Source organism: Numenius arquata, chromosome 11, assembly GCF_964106895.1.
Source record: "Numenius arquata chromosome 11, bNumArq3.hap1.1, whole genome shotgun sequence".
Classification (NCBI taxonomy): domain Eukaryota; kingdom Metazoa; phylum Chordata; class Aves; order Charadriiformes; family Scolopacidae; genus Numenius; species Numenius arquata.
In genome coordinates, this window is record NC_133586.1 from 3597397 (window position 1) to 3619778 (window position 22382).

Here is a 22382-nt window from a genome sequence, read left to right on the forward strand (position 1 = left end):
GCATCCCTTCCCAGGGATTTCGGGTACAGTCTCTGCGAGCCACCATCGCCAGGCGGGAGGCCATGGCTGATGGGCTGTTTTCCCTGAGCAAACAGCTGGGAGCAGCACAGACTCCCCTCGCAGCCCTTTTTCGAACTGGGATTGCTGGGAAGGGAGGTGTATGTCCCACTGAGCTTTCCCAGCGGGCGAGTGCTTTTGGGATATCACTGGCTGTCACCGAGCAGCGAGCTGGCACCACCGAGCCCATTTTTTCCCAGGGCTTCAGTAACTTTTCAAGCTTTAGATTTGCTGTTTTCCACGTCCTCTGGCTCGGTCTGGATGTCACAGTAGTGGATGGCCAGCGTCGGGGTCTTGGTGGCAGTTCAGAGACCCTCGTTCAGTTCTCACGGCAGGGTGTCTGTCCCCCAAGGTGCGATGACCACTGCTCAGCCTGCGAGGGCTCCAGTGGGAACTGCCTCAAGTGTAAAGAAGGTTTCAGCCTCCTCGGCGGCTCCTGTGTGACAAATGAAACCTGCACCAACGGTAAGTAGCTGTGGCAGAGCCGCTGGCACCGTACTGCTTCACCAGTAGCAAGAATGAGGGTTTGGGGGGGATTCCCTTCAGAGCAGAAAGCTGAAGGTGCTGCAGCTCCTGGGCTTGCTGGGGCACGGCTGCGGTGGGCAGGCGGTTCACCTGGCAGAGCTGCTGGATATCTGCCTGTTGCTCAAACGCATCCAAGCGTTTGTATTTCGTTATAGTTTAGTCTGGGGGCTAATTCTCCCACTCCCTGCAAAGCTGCTTTATTCCTTCATTAAAGCCATGTGAAAGATGCCCTTAAAAAGCGACTCCTTTTCCATTCTCTCTCCTCCAACGCTGGAACGAATTGCACCGCCTGTTACGTGCGATGTTTGTTTATTTAAAATGTTAATCTGCTCTCATTTTCTCTTGTTCTTTGCCTCGGCCTCCCAGCTGACAAGACTTTCTGTGAGATGGTGAAATCAAACAAGCTCTGTGAAAAGAAGCTGTTTGTGCAGTTCTGCTGTCAGACGTGTCTTATGGCCGGGTAAAGTTCAGCGGCTGCATCCATCCAGGACTTCCACAAACTGCCAGCCCGGTTTTGCCAAATGTTTAGGACAAAAGTTTATTTTTTCAGCTTTGGGAGAGTTTACATGGTGCTGTCAAGCGTTCGCTCGTAAGTTTGATAGCTTTAATATCACTGTCAGCGCGTTTCTATAGCAATATGTTAAGCAGAGGTTGGATCGTACCCTGAATGATCAAGCCCTGAAAGGCAGCAGACAAGCGGTGATATTAATACTCTCAAACACTCCTCGGGAGCAGGGACCGGTGCGTGATCCGTGTACACACGCTCGGTTCTTCGCAGAAATCCTACTGATCTGCCCGCTCCGAGCGGCTGGCAGGAGCCCTCGCCGCGAAGGATGCAGGACTTGACACATCTGCGAAGAAAGAGCTGTTTCTGGCCCAGTTTTTGGTACCCTTTTCTGCTAGGTGACGGCTGATACAAGCCTGCATTGCGAACGGCCGGTGCCGTGCTCTGTACATAGGTAAAACGATGAATTAGGTGGTTCCCGGAGCCGTGCCCTCAAGCCCGCTCTGGCACTCCTGTTCGGATTCGGTCAGTCGCTGTTTCTCTCTGGCCGTGGCAATAACTGGAGGTTGGAGGACCAAAGCCAGAGCTGACCCAGGTGGCTCTGCAGGCGTCAGCCCAGCGAGTCCGGCAGGGCTTTGCCCCACGGGTAACTGCAGGCAGGGAAATCCCATCTGCCTATGGGGACTGACGGACTCAGGGGGTTCGTCCGCACGGACCAGCCTGGGCGGGGGTCACAGCCTTACCATGAAATGTATTTCCCTCCTGGAACTGCTAGGAGGCTGCTGATTAATTCAGTTCTGGAACGAGCTAGATCCTTCCTCTAAAGGAGATGGTGTCCCAATTAATCTTTTCTGGCATTTTGCATTACGATCCTTCCCCCATTTCACTGGGTGTCCCCTTCTATCTCACAAAATCCTCCTGTTCACGGCAGTGATTTTTCTTGGACATCTGTTTCCAAAAGAGACATTCCAGGGACCCAGCCAGGAAACTCTTAATTCTACAAAACCCTTCCCCGAAACAAACCTTTTCATGCTCTCTCTTAATAGTAAGTCATGTGGTGTTTATATAATTGTGTTTAAAATATCCTTGGCTATGTTGTTTTACAGATTTTTTTAAAAATAACTTATACAATCCTTGTTTTTTTCTCTGTGGACTATTTTTTATATGGGAGTGGGGAGTCTTTTTGTCTTCCATCCTTCTCCTTTTCTCCTCTCTGACCTCGCAGAGCCGCCCTTTGCACCAGACGTATGTAAACACTCTTTCCCTATGCTGCATGTTCTGATCTTCATTGTTCATAGTTTTAACGAGTTAAACCTTTTGCCAATGAAATTCGCAGTACGGATTGTCACCGGTTCCCTCGCGGAGCCAGGATAATCATCCCGGCTTGGTTTCAGTTGCAACGACAGGCGCCCTTGCCCGGGCTTGCCCGCTAGAGCTTACCTCAGCCAGGTGACGAGGGGAGAGCCACGGCGTCACCCGGTCCTCGCCTGCTTGGACCCAACCCAAGGAAAGATGGAGCTTTGGTGAACTGACCTTTTAAGTTAATAAACTATTGATCTCCCCTGACAAACGGATCTGTGCTTCTTCCAACTTCATGCAGCCACCCTCCCAAGCAGAGTCGGGACAGGGCGACGATGCACCACGCGTCTTTACTTTGAAATAAAGCAGCTGCTGGGGCTGGAGGTCCTGATCAGCCCAGCAGGAGAAACAGTTCGGGAACAAAACCGTCAGATTTGTTCTCATAAAGGTCTTTTAACTTCAGAGGAAAGTTGTATCCCAAATACATGCCCCGTGCCAGGCTGGGCTGGCATCTCTGGCCAGGGTTTGGGGCTGTGCTTGGGCACGGCTGGGAATATTTGGTTATGGGGAGAGGGATGCATCTGCAGCCGGATTAGCTGGCAGGGGGGCTGGCTCCCCTTTCCCTCCTGTGCTCAGAGCATCCTGTGGCCCCCAGTGCCCCACCACAGATCGCAGCCACCGGGAACCGCGAGGCCACCGTCCCCCTTGGGCTGGCTTGGGAAGGAGAGGAGCCACCGGTGCCTCGGGGAGCGGAGGGAGCTGTGGAGGCTTTTGTTTGTCGTGGTGGTTTTGCAATGTTTAACCACGGGCCAGGCGCCCAGGGTAGTGCCTGGGTAGCTGGAGCTGAGCTTTTTAAATGGAGGGAAAAAAGGAAAGAACAGGGTCCTCCCATGAGGGAAGATCCTTTCTCAGCGCTGTGCTGCTGTGGGCTCCTGTGTCTTACAGATCTTCATATTTACCAGATGATAAATGTGAATTAATCGGATAATTTATCACAAGCCGTGATTCCTTCTGTTGCTCCAGGATTCCCCTTTGGATGTTGGGCCAAACCAGGTGCCAGGAGAGGGGTAAAATTCTCCTGGCTTCTGCCCTTTTGGTTGTAAAAGAACAAACTTTCATCTCTGTTGCTGTGTGGCACAGCCAGAAGAGGGGAGCTGTGAATCAGGAGTACTGCGTCAGCTCTGCCTTTCGGTTCTCTGGCTCACGGCGGCCTGCCTCTAAATACTGCTCGCTGGTATATTTAGATGTACTGAAATGCTAAAAGAAAAAAAAAAAAAAAAAGAAGAAAGATGTTTACCCTTACATCCTGGCATAACTTTAAATACACACTGGGTGAAGCAACGCAATTTAAGATGACCAATCCCCAGCAGTCCCAGATTTATCCTGCTTTATGCTGCCCTCCAGCCTGCCAGGGAAAGAGAAACAAATTCTACACGTCAAGTTCATGCAACAGCATCAGCTCCCAGAGTTTCCCAGGGCACTAACTCCCTCAGAAATCATTCTTGGAAAGTAATAAAATTCAGATTATTTATCCAAGCTATTGCAACGCTTGCTTGGAGCTATTAAAATCTGTCTGACACTGCTATGCTCAGAGGATCAAAGTGGCTGTATCTTCAAGATAAATACATATTTAGGCAATTTATTAAAGCCCGTTTCTCTGTTGCCTCTTGGCGCCAAAGCCAAATCTATAATAGCTGTTTTCTGGAAAATCTTCTTAGCGCAGCCCGACTCCTCATTTGCTGTTTGGCTGTGAGGTTGCATCCACGGCCATCTGCTGTTTGGTAGTTGGCAGGTGGGGAACGCACATCTTAAAAATCCTTGCTTTGACTTTCCATTACAAAGAAAGGGCTCTTAAGAGCTTGTATACAGCATTTGAGACCAAGAATCTGTCTGCTCTCGGTTACAATTCTATTACGGCTGTAGAGCCGAGGGACGCAGCTGTGTTGTGCTAAGGGAGAAAGGTCCGCGTTTTATTTGGCTTTGTCGGAGGCGGGACCTGCTTTCCGGGAGGCTGAGGAGGGTCTCCTTTTAACAACTGCCTGAAATGACTAAAGGCTCTGTTGTCTTTAGCACCGCGTGATTCCCGAGTCACGTACAACAGTGCTGCCAATTCTTCGTTTCTGCTTATGACAGCTGCCTCTTTCTCTTGCTCTCTCCTGACTGCTTTTAAACAAGTGCAGATGTTATAACAACTTGACTACGTGCTTTCCTATAGAGCTTTGGTGAGGGTGTTTTTTCAAGCAGGGAGCAGAGGAGCTGCCTGACCCCAGCTGACACCTCTGCAGGAATCTCCAGCCAGACCAGAGCCAGCTCTGACGCTGTAGTCCTGGGGAGCAAGCCAGGCGTCACTCACAGGGTGATGCTGCGAGATGCTCCCAAAAGTTATGAGCCACCACTGTGCGGTGCCAAATGTGGCTGCAGCGTTTAACTTATTATCACATCCTCTGGGTTCAGAGAAATGTCACAGCTCATGAAAAAAAATCAAATCCTTCCCTCGACAGCAGTGGATGCAGAAATCATTCTGCCTCATCTCGCTCAGGGGGCTGGGAGGGCTGGGGAAGTATTTCTCCTGGACCACAGAAGCAGTGGTGCGGTGACATTTGGCAGGATTTGGGACCTGGGGGTGGTGAACTGCTTCCCTTTGCCTGCCACCTTCTGTCCACATCATCCGTGCTGTGGTTCACCTGCCTGCAAAGCCCTGCTGCCACCAGCCGAGTCCTGCCAGCCAGGCCACGAGCATCAGCCACAGTAGCCCAGCTCGGACCTAGTGACCTGCTCCACGTTGCAGTGGCATCGCCTGGCCGGCCACGGCGGGCTGAGCCATCTCAGCTGCCCCAGTTCTTCCTCGCTGTTGCCCCCGTTATGGTTCTGAGAAACCCACAACAATTTATTGTTGTTTAGACAATTATTCTATCACCTGATGAGCCCTCCCCACCCGGGAAGGGGAATAATGGACAAACAAGGAAACATGAGGGTTGAAATATAAATAGATTTAATATGGTAAGACTAAATAATTAACATTAATAATACTAAAGAACTAGTATTGATCCCGATACCAATATAAAAAGTACAAGGACTATACTCAGCCCATTCCACCAGCAGGAAGCTGTGCACTCCCAGCAGGGGACAGCCAATGAGGGACACTGAGAGCACTGTGGCTTCGGGAGGAACGGAAGGGCTCAGGGGTCCGGCACTAGGGCAAGAAGTTCTCTGGACTGCTGCCATCAAGGGAGAGAGAGCACTATGCAGCAAACTTTCTAATTTATATTGAATATGACGTTCATGGCATGAAATAATCCTGTTGGCCAGCCTGGGTCAAGTGCCCGGGTCTCACTCCCCCTCATGCCTGCACTTGGCAAGGCTCGAAAACACTGAGACCTTGAATGCCACATAGCCTAGCTGGATGGAAAGTAAATATTTTTATGAATTCAGACACTAGAGTCTTCTAAAGGTGCAGTTTTCGCAAGCATTAGAAATTACTCCTGTATTGCTCAAATTAGGACATCCCAAAATCCCTAAGGTGGGTAAGAGGGGATATAGTGACACTTGCAAGCACGGTTTATCTCACAGGCGAAGGGCAACTGTCATGCCCCAGCCTGTGGTGTGTTCCCAGCCCAACGCAGCTTCCCCAAGAGCAGGAACTCGCGTGGAAGTGTCAGAACAACAGTCTCAAATGCTACAGGGGCAAGGTGTTTAAGGGCGACCCTATGTCCAGCAGCAAAGGCTGAGCTGCTGCTCGGGTGGAGGAGAAAAAGCACCAAGAGCTGTTAATTGCTGTGGGAGGCTGTCCTGGCTGAGAAGCAGGAAGGGAACACCATGTGTTCGAACAAGCAGAGTCCCGCCAGCTAAGCCAACTCTGCCCAAGGGCCAGCAGCTTGCTGGCTGCAAGTCACCTGCATGAAGCAGTTTCCCAGACTGCTCTGCCTCCTTTTCTGCACATTTGGTCCGTGCTTGGATCAGAGAGAACCTCTGGTGACATCTCCGTGCAGCTTTAGGATGCTACTGATAGCGATGCCCAGCCGCTCCTCCGTTTGTCGATGGGTGCTCCGGCCCTAGGCCCTGCCTGCGGCCCATGCCCGGCCGGGGGGCTGCAGGGCGGCCTGGGGGAGGGGAAGGGGAGCGTTGGGGAGCCTCACCTCAGCAAGGAGAGGGTACTGGGAGTACTGGTACTGCTGCAGTCAGACCAGTCCGCTCGGGGAGGCCCATGGCGCTGTTGGGCCACGTTCGCGGGCCGCCGGGTCCCTCTGCTGCCCAGCGGCCGAAGCGCCGCCGCTGCCGTGGCTGGAGGAGAGCTGCCGCCCGGGGAGCACGAACCCGCCGCCCCCCCCCCCCCCCCGCAGCCGCCGGGTTTGGGCTGCACGGGAAATTACAGTGAAAAAAGCTTTAAGGGAGTGAGACGGAGTGAAAGACCTGGCTGGGGAGGGGGGGGAGTGCGCAGGGCTCCCCCCTCCTCCCCGTCAGGGCGCAGCGGCCTCGGCACTCTCTGAGGGGCACGGCCTGGGCCTGCCCGGCACCGGGCTGCCGCTGGAGCCCGAAGGAGGTCGGGGAGCAGGGGCTGCCCGGGCTGGGTCTGGGGGAGGCCGCCGCCGCGCTCCTGTCACCGCCGCCATCTCGGGGAGAGGACAGGGCGGGCGGCGGGGCGTTGCCTCGGCGCTCGGCTGGTCGGCCTGGCCGGGCTTGGCTCGGCTTTCGCCTGGTCGGCCTGGCGCGGCTGGCCTCGGCGCTCGGCTGGTCGGCCTGGCGCGGCTGGCCTCGGCGCTCGGCTGGTCGGCCTGGCGCGGCGCGGCGCGGCCCGGCGGCAGCGCGGAACGGCAGGGTGCGGGGTGGAGCGGAGCGGCGGGGCCCGGCGGGATGGTGAAGCTGACGGCGGAGCTGATCGAGCAGGCGGCGCAGTACACCAACGCCGTCCGCGATCGCGAGCTCGACCTGCGCGGTACGGGGGCCCGGCGGGGCTCTAACGGCGGGGGGGGGCCTGCGCTGGGGGTGTGGGGGCGGGTGGCGTGGAGGCGTTGCGGCCTGTACCGGGAAGGGGGCTGGGGGGGGCGGAAAGGGCTGAGGCTTGTGGGGCCTGCACCGGGAGGAGGGGCGGCGGGAGGCCGGGGGGGAAGGTTTCTGGAGGGGCCTGCAGTGGCCAAGGGGCTTGGGGGGCGGTTAAAGGGACTGCAGTGGGAGGGGAACCTGGGGGTGGTAATGGAATGGGATAGAATGGAAGGGAAATTCGGGGTGAAGTGTCGGAGGAGCCTGCGGTGGTGGGGCTGAGGCACAAGAGGGATGTGCCGGAAAGGGCCAAGGGGCTGCGTACAGGGAGGGAGTTGGAGTGCTGGCTGAGAGGGAGGAAGAGGGATGCTTGGCGAAGGCTGCGGGGGTGGTTGGCTTTGTGGGGGAGAGTCTGGTCTGCGTGTGATGGGGAGGAGAGTTGTTCCCAAGGTGTTTTGACTGAGACTATCTGCATCCTCAGTCCATCCAGATACGCCTCCTACGCACTGTCTCTGCCTGTGTTCCGCTCCCTCGTGGGCACCATCTGATTTCTGTCTTGCACTCTTTCCCCAGGCTATAAAATCCCTGTTATTGAGAATTTGGGTGCCACTCTGGACCAGTTTGATGCAATTGATTTCTCTGACAATGAGATCCGTAAACTGGATGGGTTCCCTCTGTTGAGAAGGCTGAAAACTCTTCTGATGAATAACAATAGGATTTGGTAAGGGGTTGTATTTTGATGAGATGGGGACCCTGGGGCAGATGAAAATGCTCTTGGGAGAGATGTGTGCATGCGTCTTTCAGTGCTGGGTAGGTGTAGAAGTGTTTGTTTTATGGGAAAAAAAAAAATCAGCACTGAATACTGCTTAGGCCCTCTTTAAGTTGCCTGACTTCTCACTGCATTGTCCCAGGTCAGTCATCATTTTTCAGACAGGACAACGAGATGCAGAGTTTGAAATTTGACCGGAACTTTGGATTTCAGTAACCATCCCCATAAAGACAAGAAAATGGGGATACCTGCAAGTGAATGAACATAAATCCCATATTGTATCTAATACTCTTATAGTGACGGCTGGTATTTATTGCCAGCTTTATTAGAAAATGTATTGTAGGAGTTGCTAACCCAAACTTCTGCCAGTGTCAGACTGGGTTGTTTTACAGGAAGATCCTCTATGTTATTGTATTTCTGTGTGTCTTTTCACCATTGCTAATTTCAGGTGTAAATTAAACCTTTGGTTTTTGTTCTTCTTTAGCCGGATTGGTGAAAGCCTTGAGCAGGCTCTGCCCAGCCTGACGGAGCTCATTCTTACCAACAACAACATTGCTGAATTGGTAAGCTATCGATGCGGGATAAACCTAAACAAGCTTAAATTTGTGTTTGCCATCTTTCTAATCAACCTTTTTCCTGAGATGAGTGTCATATGCTTTTGGTAGTAGTTGATACTGCTCATCTTTCTAATGAGCCTTTTTTCTTTCTCTTTAGAGTAGTACCATTTGGGTTTGCTGGTAGTTAGTGGTGTAGATTTTTTAATGGAACATAATTTGCAGCATGCAATGGAACAGCAGCCACGAAGTCTTAGTGATTTTACTGTTAAACTAATTGCAGTAATTCTGATTGGTCTCTAAAACAGATATGAGTTCAGGAACTTTGTTTTCAAATGTTTGATTGTCACTAAACGGACTTACAAATCATAGAATCATTCAGGTTGGAAAAGACCCTTGGGATTATTGAGTCCAACCATCAACCCCACTCTACAAAGTTTTCCCCTGCACCATATCTCCCAACACCAAATGCTTACTGTGTTCTCATTATATAGGGTGAACTGGATCCGTTATCAACTATTAAATCGCTGACTTACCTGAGGTATGTCGTCTTGCAAAGTAAAGCTGCTCTTTTTCTGCTTTTCAAACTCTGCTGCTGGCCTGGCTCTTTGCTTTGATCTGGAATGCTCTCCTTTTTAAGAGCTGTGACAGATTCTTTATGCTTAAAAATTGAATTGATAATCAAAATTCCCACTACACTTCAGCAATACAGGTTTTATATTCCTGACACTGTTGGACCATTGAGATGTAACATCTCCATAAACCAATATGCAAGGATTGAAGTAACTTTAACCTTTAAAAACCTAAAAACTAAAGGTTTAAACTGTTGTTACAAAATACTTTAAAACACGTGTAAACAACGACTTTTCAGTAATGTTACGTTTCATGCAAGGGACAAAAAAAGAAAAGCAATTTGTCCTATGATTTTTTGGTTGATCAGTGTCCAGGTAGGGAATGTGATGGTTGAGTTATTTGTTGGTTTTTTTTAATATTTTGAGGTTGTTCTTTATGTTGGTCCTCATTAAAATCTACTTAATTGATAAAATAAAGTGCAAGTTTTTTACTATAGTTTTCATAGTATCAGAGAACACTGTCACTAGGCTTATTTAATAGTGTTATTTGTTGTTAGTTATAGCAGAAGGTACATGAATGCATTTTAAGTATATTAATGTATTGCAGTATATTTGAAAATATTTTCAATATTAAGAATCTTTTTATAACCTTAATTTACTTTGTAGCATTTTAAGGAACCCTGTAACAAATAAGAAGCATTACAGATTATATGTGATCCACAAAGTTCCCCAGGTCAGAGTCCTGGATTTTCAGAAAGTGAAACTCAAAGTAAGTCTACTTGCTTCTGATTCAGCACAAGATAAATACCTTTTTTCTTATTACAGTCTTGAAAATTCAGTGGTAACTTGACCTTTTTGCCATAATTGTAAATTTTATCAAAACTGTCTATCATAAGTGGTTCTAAAACATGCTCTTTGTTGTCTTTCATGGTTTCATTCTGTTAAGGAAATAGTCTGTTTAATTGAGTTTTACTACCTGTGTTTGTTTAGTCTGATTCTTTTCTGGCCCTCTGGTGTTGGTAGAAAGACAAACCTCTAGGGAAGTTAATAAGCAATCACAGCAGAACTCTGCTCTCAGTGAAGATGAGTGTGGGAAAGAGTTCTTACTTTTCACAGAATTGTCCAGGTTGGAAGGGACCTTTAAGATCATCTAGTCCAATCATCAGCCTGATAAAAAACCCATCACTAAACCATGTCACTAAGCACTATGTCAACCCGTCTTAAATACCTCCAGGGATGGTGCCTCAACCACTTCCCTGGGCAGCCCATTCCAAGGCTTAATAACCCTTTCAGTGTAAATTTTTTTCCCAATATCCAATCTGAACCTCCCCTGGCGCAACTTGAGGCTGTTTCCTCTTGTCCTATCGCCTGTTCCTTGGGAGAAGAGACCGACCCCCCCCTGGCTATACCCTCTTTTCAGGGAGTTGAAGAGAGCGAGAAGGTCTCCCCTCAGCCTCCTTTTCTCCAGGCTGAACACCCCCAGCTCCCTCAGCCTCTCCTCATAAGACTTATTCTCCAGACCCCTCAAGAGCTTTGTTGCCCTTCTCTGGACCCGCTCCAGCACCTCGATGTCTTTTTTGTGGGAAGGGGCCTGAAACTGGACACAGCACTCAAGGTGGGGCCTCACCAGTGCCCAGTACAGGGGGACGATCACCTCCCAAGTCCTGCTCACCACGCTGTTCCTGATACAGGCCAGGATGCTGTTGGCCTTCTTGGCCACCTTGGCACTCTGCTGGCTCGTGTTCAGCCGGCTGTCCACCAACACCCCCAGGTCCTTTTCTGCCAGGCAGCTCCAGCCACTCTGCCCCAAGGCTGTAGCGCTCCTCGGGGTTGTTGTGTCCCAAGTGCAGGACCCAGCACTTGGCCTTGTTGAACCTGAACGTTTTAAGAGCATTCGGTTGATACATCCTGGGTCTGTGCATTTGGGGGATGTTTATGTTGTTACGTCTGGTTTCCACCTACCAATGTTCACTGATGAAGATGAGCCAAAGCCTCTTTCTTTGCAAGGACAGAAGCTTTGCAAAATGCAATGTTCTAAAATTAACTTTGTGTGTGTGGTATCGCTGTAGGAGCGACAGGAGGCAGAGAAAATGTTCAAGGGCAAACGGGGTGCACAGCTTGCAAAGGATATTGCCAGGAGAACAAAAACGTAAGATAAAAAAAACCAAATTTACACTGGCATTCTCCTTCAGAAACACCACTCTCTTTTGTGTGCTATTAGGCAGTAAACTGCAATATCGATTACTGGCAGGATGCCTTAAAAGCTTCGGTAGCCAGAAGTGCCTTGTCCAAGCATCCCGATTTTTGGATGGTGGTGAATACATCTCAGAAATATTTTTGAAAGAGAGATTTGGTCAGGGTGGGTTGATTTAAGCCAACAAGCAGGAAACCTTAATTTTGCTTTTTTTCTTCTGGTTGTTTAACTGCAGAGAGTTGGCCATTGTTTATTTTGCTGTTGTTTTTTTTTTTCCCTAGATAATTGGTAACTAAAACTCTCTGTTTTCCCAGGCAATACAAACTGTAAAATCTGCTGTTATTAGGAGGATAAATGCAGATGAAAATCTTTAGTTAAGCTATTACAAATATATGTTTATTTAGTTTAATTCTGAAGTGATACGTTGTGTGTTCTGTTTAATCCTTCATCAACCTGTTCCGAAATCAGAATTTGGATCACGTATGGCAACAGCATTTCCAGATTCATAGTTTAATAAAAAAATATCTTGAATGCATTTAGTGTTTATAATAGGTGGACTCCGGTTCTAGTTTATGAGTGGAAAGGGGTTCAAGTCTGTGATAGAACAAGTAGGTGATTGAACTTAAAAAGCTCAATAAATCTACGAAGAAAATCTTTTTATGGCTGCAAAAGAGGTTGCTGGGTCAGCACTCAGGAAATTCTTTCCAGCTGATTACATCCACGTTCACAGACTACAGACTTTTGTTTTTCTTAAAGCAGCAGCAACTAACCTTTTTCTTTTGAGTGCTAAGATTACATCCAGTCTAGTGTAGGCTTTATTTCAGGCTGTTATAATATCATATTAGACATATAAGAACAGGAGACCCAATTTCAGTTACTCTGTTTATCCACCCTGCTTTTGTAATGACGACAGACCACCTGAGTGTTCAACAACATCCAAATCGAACAGCTTTTGTCAACTGCTTCATTTATAAAAGTTAAGCTCTGCCTCTCTTTATGAGCAGATGAAAAGGGAGGGAGGAGGGGGGACGGATGGGACAGCGAGGACAAGTTGCTGGTGTTTCTGAAGGAGACAACTCTTCACTGTATCAGTTTGTTAACAAAGATAAGATACTACACTTGATTGAATGAAATGCTTCCAAACCTAGTTTGGGAGTTAGAGAAGCACATACTCTTCTGAGGGTGTAACGGGTCTCTATTTTTTTTCCTTTGAAGCTTCAATCCAGGTGCTGGTTTGCCAACTGACAAAAAGAAAGCTGGGCCTTCCCCAGGGGACGTTGAGGCAATTAAGGTAAATCTGTCAGGACAGCACACGTGGGCAAAAGCGGAGGAGAAGAACTCTTGTGAAACTGAACAAATGTTTCCTTCCTCCTGGCAGCCCCCGACTCTGTTCAGACGAACAGAACGGCGGGTCCTACCTTTGGTTTAGGTGCTTTTTCTGTAATTTTTCGTCTGTTACGATATACCTGGTTTTTGAGATCTTAAATGAAATCTTGGTCTGAGCTTAGAGCTCTCCCAGGATAGAGCGGCTTGTTTAATAAGAGGGGGAAGTAAGGTGGTGCTTTGTCATTTGTAGAACTTTTTTGAGGAACTTTCTGTAGAGGCTTAGCTTCACTTAACTGGGAAAAATCTTCTAAACAGACTGAAATACTGTATGTGAAGATTCATCGTGCTCTTTTGTCTGTTTTCCAGACTGCTATAGCAAATGCCACGACTCTGGCTGAAGTGGAGCGACTGAAAGGCTTACTACAGGCCGGACAGATCCCGGGCAGAGAACGAAAATCAGGTCACTGCACTTTTTTTTTTTATACTTTTGTTTCCCAAACAGAATCAATCTCTCTCTTCATTGCTTCATGCTCCTTTGCGTGATCTCAGTAGGGAGCGATGCTGGGCGGGCCAAACAGTTGGGGAGTTGGAAAAAAACTTTTAAAATTAGTGTAATTTTATAGACTGGATAATTGAGACTTTAAGACTCTGCAATCGGCATATTGGCCGCCTGGCCTCTGGGGTGCAGTTCAGGGCTGTTACACCTGGGCTCCTTCCAGAGCAAGGTGCCAAACCTCAGCCCCAGGTGCTTCGCTTTATTGCCCAACTCCAAACAGTTCATCCCAACTACTTAAAAAAAATAAAAAAAAAACCAAACAACCCTGAGATTTATCACAAAGTATATCTGGCTTTGGTTGGTTGTTGTGAGCGTTAGCGACTCAGATGGGGGTACAGGAGCGTCTCTGTGATCCGAGAGGTCTGTGTGTGGATGAATCTTGACCGCAGGCTGGCAATATCCCCTCTTTTTTTATATATTACAGCTACGTTGATATTATTTTTTTCTGCCGTGTTTTATAGTTCACGTTATTACTGTCCCTCTTCAGAGGGGTGAGAATTAACACTGCCCCGGTGGCAAAGAGAACTGATGTTTGCAGTAACCCCTGATGTCTCCTTCCAGGCCCCTCGGAGGAGGCTGAGGAAGAAATGGAGGAAGACGCAGTTCCCAACGGATCCTAGGCCCGGGCCCGCCGCCTCTCCCCGCAGGGGGAATGGCGCCGGCCCCGCCGCGGGCAGCTCCCCCCCCCCCTTCCCCGCACCCTGTCCTTGTGCATTTCGGCCTTCAATAAACGAACGTTTCTTTTTCTTCCCCTGGTGCGGCCTCTCCGGCTCCGGCCCGGCTTCTGAGGGGCCGCCGTGGCGGCGGGAGGGGGAGGAGCCGTTTCTGCACACCTTGATTGGCCCACTCACGCCCCTTCCCTCGTCTCATTGGCCGGTATTGCCATGACGTAATCCTCTTTACTCGCTGCCAATTGGTCGGTGATGGGTAGCCTCGCGTCCTGGTTGGGTCTTAGCTCCCGAGGTGGCAGTAGACGAGGAGGGCGGTGATTGGCGCAGCCTGGGGGGCGCGCGGGGCGGCTCCCGGACGTGAGGCAGCGGCGGCGGCGGGCGATGGAGCTGGAGGGCGGCGAGCCCGCGGCGGGCCCAGGGCAGGCGGCGCTGGGCCGGGGCGGCCTCGAGGTCCTGCAGCACACGGGTGAGGGGCCGGGGGGCGGTCCGGTCGGCGGGGAAGCCAGGAAGGGCGGGCAGGGCGGGCGGAGGAGCGGCGGGGTGGAAGGCGGGGGGGGGGGGGGGGGCAGACAGACTCGGCCTGTCCGCTGAGGAGAGGGCCCGGGTCCCGGCCGGGCGTTCTCGCCTCCTGGCTTGGCGGGTTCCCTCCCCCGCAGCTCTCCTCTTACCTACGGCTTGTCCCCGTCCCAGTGGGCTCCCTGCTGTCCAGCTATGGCTGGTACATCCTCCTGGCCGCTGTCGCCATCTATCTCCTCATCCAGAAGATATCCCAGGGGCTGGCGGCCCGGCAGAGCGGCCAGCCGGGAGCAGCTGACGCAGCTGTGGGTGAGTAAATCTTTGCTCTTCAGAGCTGAACGGGCTGGTGCTGGTGTCGCTTTTAGGTTCCTACTAGCGCTCCGCAGTCGTGATGTCTGACAGCTGCTCAGATCCACATATACATAGTCTTTATTTAAAAACATCCAAAAAGAAATCTAGTTCCCACTAGCACTCCGCAGTCGTGATGTCTGACAGCTGCTCAGATCTGCACACACATAGTCTTTATTTAAAAACATCCAAAAAGAAATCCCATTCCAAGGGATTTTAATGGTGAGCAACGCTCAGGATAACTTTAGGCCCGTGAGAGCGTACAGATCGTGCTACTGAAGAGATCGCTGGGTAAAGGTTGGACCAGGACAAGTTTTTAGAAGGTTGTGTCAAGGAAGGATTGTGTCCCAAAGTACTGTGGCTGGGGGAGGAGGAGCGGAGCATTGCAGAACAAGGGAATAGCCGGTCTTTGAGTGCAGAAGCTGAGAGAACCACCTGGTTCAAATGGGTTGTGGTCAGTTAACTTGCAGATTTATCAAAGAAAAACAAAGCATCCAAATCTAAATCCGGGGGAAAAAAACCTTTTGTTTAATAATATTTTTAATTAACGTTCATCATCTCTCTCCTTTCAGTTATTCCTTCACACTTCCTGCTTAGGCAGGACTGTATACTTTTGGGGTGTGAGTGCCTCTCATCTGTGTTATCTTCTACAGTATGGCATAGGTTGTAAGTCTGACACAGTCATGATCCTGCCTCAGTTGGAGACTCGCTGCCGTAAAGCACAGACTATACTTATGTATCTGCCAAAACGATAAGTGCTTGGCGCTGATACCTTTGGCGTGTTGGTGTCGTACTACATGGGGCCCCAGAAAATATTACTCGCATGCCCTTATCCTACTGGTGTTCTTTTGTAATGCTAATTAAATCTTGATTTAATTGCCAAAATTTCCTATAAAATGAAGTTACTGAAAGTACTGAAATTTCTTTTACATATTAATCACTGGATGATAACAAACACAAGGAGACAAACAAGTGTAGAGATACTTCAGCTACAAGAAAAAAAAGAGAGCAATATTTGCCTTTGCTTGAATATTATTTTTCTTTTGACTTCTCCTAAAGGCCAGTCATGAAGAGAAGTGGTGACTCAATGTAGATTTTCTGAGACTGTCAGTTTTCTCTTGAGATACGCGTGATATTTGTAAGCCATTTCTCTGCTGACGGAGCATGTTAAATCTGCCACTGCTTCACTGCTGTAATGAAATGAGCAGGACCCATTGCCAGAAGGAGTAGGAGTGAATGTGGGCCGGTTGCCTCATACTTCTGCGTAAAAGAAGTTCTCTGGGTAAAAATGGAATCCCTGCAAAGCATGGATGACATTTCTGAAATTAATTGTATCAAGCAAATCCTTCAGAAATAGAAGGAAGTATCCTATAGATGTGAATTTTAATTTTTTATGGGTTCATTATATTGGTGTCCTTATTCATTAAAATCCCATTAAAGGTAAGTGCTCTGAAAAAAATATTAAAATGTTATGAAATTTAAATCAGCATATTAATTACTGTAAAAGATTAGGTGGTAACTGAACTTGAGCTGTGATATTCTGCAGAACAGCTGCAGGGAGAGATGTGAGCCTTTCCTTATTGCAAATCTTTGAGGAGACCATGAAGAATTGATTTTGAATAGCTTTGCAAACTCTTTCCCAATTTCCTAGAACCTGATGTGGTGGTAAGAAGGCAGGAAGCTTTGGCAGCAGCTCGCCTCAGGATGCAAGAGGAGTTGAATGCGCAAGCAGAAAGATACAAAGAAAAGCAAAGACAGGTAACCAGAGAGTGTGTCTTTAACTCATACATTTGTCATCGAGTACTTTGCTGCTGGTAGAGAAAGGTTTGTTCCGTGCTAGATGCCAGAAGAATAGGAGACTCATTCTCCTTTTGCTGGAATGTGGGTGGTAGTCTTTTTTCCCCTCCTTTACTTGGGCTGCTTTTGATATAGTTTGATCCGTGGGGCAGTAACGAGCTGTAGGTGTCATGATGGGCCTCCAGTGATACAAGCACATACCTATATGTTGTGCTGACCTGATGTCTTGATGCTCTTTGTTGATTACAATGATTGATGCGTATAGTATTCTGCACCTTCCTGAAGTAATTAATCTCTGTGGCACTTGCTTGTCCGCAAGTAGTCGTGTGCGTGGGGCACTGTGGGCCTGATTTTTATTTTTTTTTTTTATAGGTAAATCTGTACTTACAGAAACTTAGTTATATGCGCAGTGAATGGCTGGAGGGGGTTTACTGGTGTTTGGATTAACTGTACTACAGCATAGATGTATCTTCTGTTCTTAATAGCAAATAGAAGTTCTTAGAAATGTAGCTTAGCATTGCTGTGATTCAGTGGTTGGAACTACAGTTTGAGATAATAAGGAATAGCATATTGCTGTGTGAGGCAGCATGGAAAGGTGGCTGTGATCAGCACAGCAGTAATATTGCTCATTAATCCCAGCTCTTCTTCTGTCTTGCAGTCAGTTACATTCACACCTCAGTTTATAGCTGATGCTTCAAGAAGTATTGGCAGTTAAAAACAAATGAAGAGTGGTATTGTGGAGGAAAATAGGCATTATGTAGAAAGTCTAGGTATAGTGTGCTTGGACTTGGGGAGCTTTGCTTTCTTTTTCTTTGACTGGATGGAATAGCTGCCTCATTTCCTTTCTATTTTTCGAGAAGAAGGCAGTCTGTCTTAACCATTAATTTATTTGGTTTTGTGGAGAAATTGCTTTAGAAGAGAGCTGGGAGAATAATGTCTATTGGGATGTAAATATGTAGCTGGCTGTCTTCTTCATTTGAAAAACATATTTTCTTCTGTAGAACCCTACATGGTACATTAATATCATACGCAATATTCTTTACTCAGTACTTCTTATAAACTCAGGACTTAAGCTTGCCACTTGGTTCTGGTTTACTTTCAAAATGTTTTTAAGCATCAAGTGGTCAAATGAAGCTGCAGACACAGCCTGTGTGTATTGAAGAGGGGTTGTTGCTCTGTTGTTGGGAAGGTGTAGGTGTTTAAAAAAAGTAAATGCTTCCATAACCTTGGAGATACTGCATCAGATAAAGATAGATCCTTTGGGTTTTGATGCGTCTGCTGTAGCTGCTTCTGTAGCAATTCTGTTAGTTCTGAAATCTTAGTCTTGTGTATCCTGGATTTGTTCCTTAGCTTGAAGAAGAGAAACGAAGGCAGAAGATAGCAATGTGGGAAAGTATGCAAGAAGGAAAAAGCTATAAAGGAAACCTGAAACTGAATCAGGTAATAACTGTGTTGTTAATCAGGTTGCAATTATGTTTATGTGATTAGATTAGCTGACGTTCACGTTGATTAAATTCTGAGTAACTTTTGCTTTTGTGAACAGCAAGAAGTAGAATCTGGTGCCTCCACCTCATCAGCAGTCCCAAAATCTAAACCAAACAAAAAGCCCTTGCGAGGAGGTGGTAAGTATGAAACTCTTAAGATATTCTGAGCTTGAAACAGAGCAGAGCACTTATCCAGCTGCATACATAGTCATTGTACGTATGTTTTCTCCTTTTCAAGGAGGAAACAAAATGTGCCTTACAAATGAGCTCTTTGCCTCTAATCAGCATGGTCTACTTTGTGCAAAACTTAGCAGGACACTTCAACATTGCTTTTCAGGGCAGCAGGGTTTCAGTTTTCTTGTAAATGCTTTTGCCATATTTTACTGAGATTTTTGTCACTCAAAATTATAGATTCTTAGAATATTTCTGGGATCTCTCCCCCATTATTGTAAAAGTCCAATAATTTAATATCTGGTCTGTCTTTCAATCACCTGTAGTCCCAACTAAATGCAGGAAGAGGATATTTCACTTTGTATTTTATAGATTCAGGAACATGAAAGACTTCGTTAAATAAAATGTGACCTTTTTTTATCAGGTATCACAATAATGACCTATTGAATATATAAATCCTGCAGATATATAAACTCTCGCAAACCGCCAGAGGGTCTTACCATTAAACTCACTGTCAGCCACTGAAATCATCTTGGCTGAACTGCTTTCTTTGGCCTTACGAAGCCCCTGTGAGGATCACTGCTGTGTATCAGCTCTGCAGCTGGTCTCCTTTCTCTGCTGTGCCATACCTGCAAGGGCTAATTTGGGTATAATATTTTAATTACAATTTTCCATAGTGGAGGGGACCATCTAGACAGCTTCAATTGTATCAGACTAAAAGGGAAACCCACTTAAGGTGCAGCACAGAGAAAGTAATTTGATTAAATGTATACAACCTGAAGATTCTTGATTAAACATGTTAAACCTCAATAATAGTTCAGTGCTGAAAGTTTTGAGTGTTTTTACTGACAACTATTGACAATGTCTGAAGGAACTGTCTGATTCATCTTGCATTGTTTCATATGAGTGCAGTCTAATGTCTGATGCTGTCAAATATCCCTTATAGCTCTTGCATGGGATATTTACCACCATGGGGGATGAGAAATGCATGGGAATAGCTGTGGATCAGGGCAGCTGGGCTGAGGCACCCTTCCAGCAGCTACCTGTCCCAGTTTCATCCTAAGCAGAATCTTTGCTTAAGTAACCGATGATAAAATTAGAGGTCTCTGATCTTCTCATAAGGTAGATCAGCGCAAAGTGAAAGAACCATCTGCACTGTTCAGCTCTTGAATTAAGCTAGAAAACAGAACTAGGCTAGTACGAGAAAAACAAACTTGAAAGATGGAGGTGATGCTCGCAGTTTCAGTGGAACAGGTTGCTCTGAAACCTGCTTGGTTAGCAAGGCTGCTAGGTTTTCAGGTTTCTCTCTTTTTTTTTTTTTTTTTTTTTTTGCCTTGTACAGAGCAAATTGAGGACGGTTGCCAAGTTGTATCTTTCCAAGTACATGCTTGTAAAATGAATTTGTCTATAGTGATGGCATTAGGAGGTTCAACTAAAGTATCTGTTTTCCTTACTGCATAAATACTTGCCTTTTCAAATTCTTTTTAAAAAAATCTTGGAGTAGTAATGAGTGGATCCACCTTTTGACCTTGAGAATATTCCTTGCAGGACTGGGACAGAAGATTATTTTATGTCCCTAACTATTAGGGCTCTTGGAGAACAGATACACTCTTACAGAGTTTACTGTAAGAGTTACTGTTACTGTTCTGTTTATTCTGCAGAGCAGCATTAAAGCTTTAATGCAGACTTAGAGAAATTAAATTATAATTAATTTCGTTTTAATTTAATCCTAATTGATCAAATTAAAACACGAGTGTTTTTCAATGGCTTTTACTGTTAGCACTATAAAAATAAACCATCTCAAGTCTGGATATTTTCTCTGCTTTCATTTTCCTTAAAAAGCTGCTTATGTAGTAAGTATAAACAAGGTGCGAATAAATGTGAAATTTATTTTTGGTGTTTCTTGTGTGTTGGTGAAGGCCTGTTGAGGATGAATGTTGATACGGTGGATTTCTCCTCTGTACTTCCAGGCTATAACCCCCTCTCTGGAGAAGGAGGCGGAACTTGTTCCTGGAGACCCGGCCGGAGAGGCCCATCAGCAGGTGGATGAGGCTAAGCCTCCCTAGTGTCTCGTGTCACTAGCACTTGATCTTACCCACTGTCTAACTGCCTACAGTTTGCGTGTCACAGTGACTCCTTTGGGATGGGGCTTAGTGCAGGTGTTAACTTGAAAACAGATGTACACCATTTCCACATAGTAATGCAGAAGCTGATACTACACAAGAGAAATACCCAATCCTCTTCGAGAGGATGAAGAAGAAACAATTTCGGTGTAATCAGTTCATTTTCGCTCTTCTGTAGAGGAGAAGCGTAGTCTCCAGCCAAGGTGAATCACCTGGGATTGTGAGATCTGGTTTCTGTGGCTGGCTATTCAAAAGACTGGCCTCGGGCAAATTTAATTATCTATGCTCCGTTTATTTCTGTAAAATGAGGATATTTGCCATCCTCAGACATGTGTCACCAGATTTACTGTGTTTGGCTGGAAGGTACTTCAGAGGGAAAGAATAATATCATCGGCAGGTGCTTTGAATTTTAAGAGGAGAGACTTTCAGAAAAAAACAGATGAACTGACAGATGCCACGGATTTGAACCACAGGTCAGTTATTGCAGAAGAGTCTCTGTGACAAGCTACCTTGAATGATGTTTTCCTTATAAATGGTAAACAAACCAGTGAGGATTACTGATGCTAGACAGCAGATGGGGGGTTTCTTGCTATTTCTTTTTATTTTTATTTCAACTGCTTTGTAAAAACAGAACACTATTAATATTAAATATAATTGCAAACAAATCATAAATCTAGCATTTACAATCTTGTGATTTTTCTACAGCATCGTTTTATATAGAAGTCGTATGTTTTAGTGCAATAGATGTGTGTAAAGCAAGATGAGAGATGAAATGAAATTATTTTCATTTCACTACCTCCATAAACAAAAGGGTTTTTTCAGCTGTTCTTTTGGGGGTTTTAACAGTTCTGGTTTATTTGGGTGATCTGTGTTCCAAATCATGATTTCAGAGTAATCGCCTTCAGGTTAAGACCAAATCAAGTTTTCCCATGTTTAAAAAGTGAAACACCCTGTTCTCTTCCCCACCCCAGTAACAGTTAAGTGTTTCTGAAATCGAACAGATGCGTCGCTGGTTGTTAAGCACTTCAGCTGTATTTGAATCTAAATCAAGAAAACACGTAACAAAGGCCTTTTGCTCTAACAGATTCTTTCCAAATTACTGTTGACAAATACCATTTGAGGAGGAGGAGATGAATAGGTCTGGTCAACTCAAACACTGCAAGATACTCAAAGGGAAAAGAGAAGCCACAAACCGTGCTGAGATCGGTGTGTTGTGGGCAGCGGTACTGTCTGTAGTTTTAGCGGTGCGGTGTCAGGCTTGCACCTCGGGGACATTAACAGAATCACAGTATGGTATGGGGTTGGAAGGGACCTCTGGAGGTCATCTAGTCCAACCCCCTGCCAGAGCAGGGTCACCTAGAGCAGGTTGCACAAGAACATGTCCAGGTGGGGTTTGAATGTCTCCAGAGATGGAGACTCCACCACCTCTCTGGAGCAGCCTCTTCCAGGGCTCTGCCACCCTCACAGGAAAGAAGTTCCTTCTCATGTTTAGATGGAACTTCTTGTGTTCAAGTTTGTGCCCGTTACCTCTTGTCCTGTCGCTGGGCACCACTGAAAAAAGACTGGCCCCATCCTCTTGACACCCATCCTTTAAGTATTTATAGGCATCAATCAGATCCCCCCTCGGTCTTCTCCAGACTAAAAAGACCCAAGTCCCTCAGCCTCTCCTCGTAAGAGAGATGCTCCAGGCCCCTAATCATGTGTGTAGTCCTCTGCTGTACCCTCTCCAGCAGTTCCCTGTCCTTCTTGAACTGGGGAGCCCAGAACTGGACACAGTACTCCAGATGGGGCCTCACCAGGGCAGAGCAGAGGGGCAGGATGACCTCCCTCCACCTGCTGGTCACACTCTTCCTGATGCACCCCAGGATGCCATTGGCCTTCTTGGCCACAAGGGCACATTGCTGGCTTATGTTTGGGCTGCCTTCTCTTCTGAATGTG

General features: G+C 47.1%; 3 protein-coding genes across 3 annotated transcripts in view; all 3 read left to right on the forward strand.

The window, feature by feature from the left end:
• Nucleotides 1-1046, forward strand: part of PCSK6 (proprotein convertase subtilisin/kexin type 6) — a 35291-nt gene extending 34245 nt beyond the window's left edge. The window contains exons 20-21 of the mRNA XM_074156749.1: nt 410-522; nt 949-1046. Of these exons, the coding sequence (XP_074012850.1) occupies nt 410-522; nt 949-1046 (211 nt within the window). The remainder of the gene's footprint in view (nt 1-409; nt 523-948) is intronic.
• A 6115-nt stretch (nt 1047-7161) lies between these two features.
• SNRPA1 (small nuclear ribonucleoprotein polypeptide A') lies at nt 7162-14081 on the forward strand. The gene is made up of 9 exons (XM_074156034.1): nt 7162-7319; nt 7937-8084; nt 8617-8695; nt 9181-9227; nt 9925-10027; nt 11328-11407; nt 12668-12743; nt 13145-13238; nt 13896-14081. Exons 1-9 carry the CDS (start codon nt 7238-7240, stop codon nt 13952-13954), a joined length of 768 nt encoding a protein of 255 aa, XP_074012135.1. The 5' UTR covers nt 7162-7237; the 3' UTR covers nt 13955-14081.
• A 294-nt stretch (nt 14082-14375) lies between these two features.
• On the forward strand, nt 14376-21114 carry SELENOS (selenoprotein S). The gene is made up of 6 exons (XM_074156316.1): nt 14376-14471; nt 14696-14830; nt 16521-16627; nt 18017-18106; nt 18210-18288; nt 20292-21114. The coding sequence occupies exons 1-6, from the start codon at nt 14387-14389 to the stop codon at nt 20369-20371; spliced, it is 576 nt and encodes a 191-aa protein (XP_074012417.1). The 5' UTR covers nt 14376-14386; the 3' UTR covers nt 20372-21114.
• The last annotated feature ends 1268 nt before the right edge of the window (nt 21115-22382 follow it).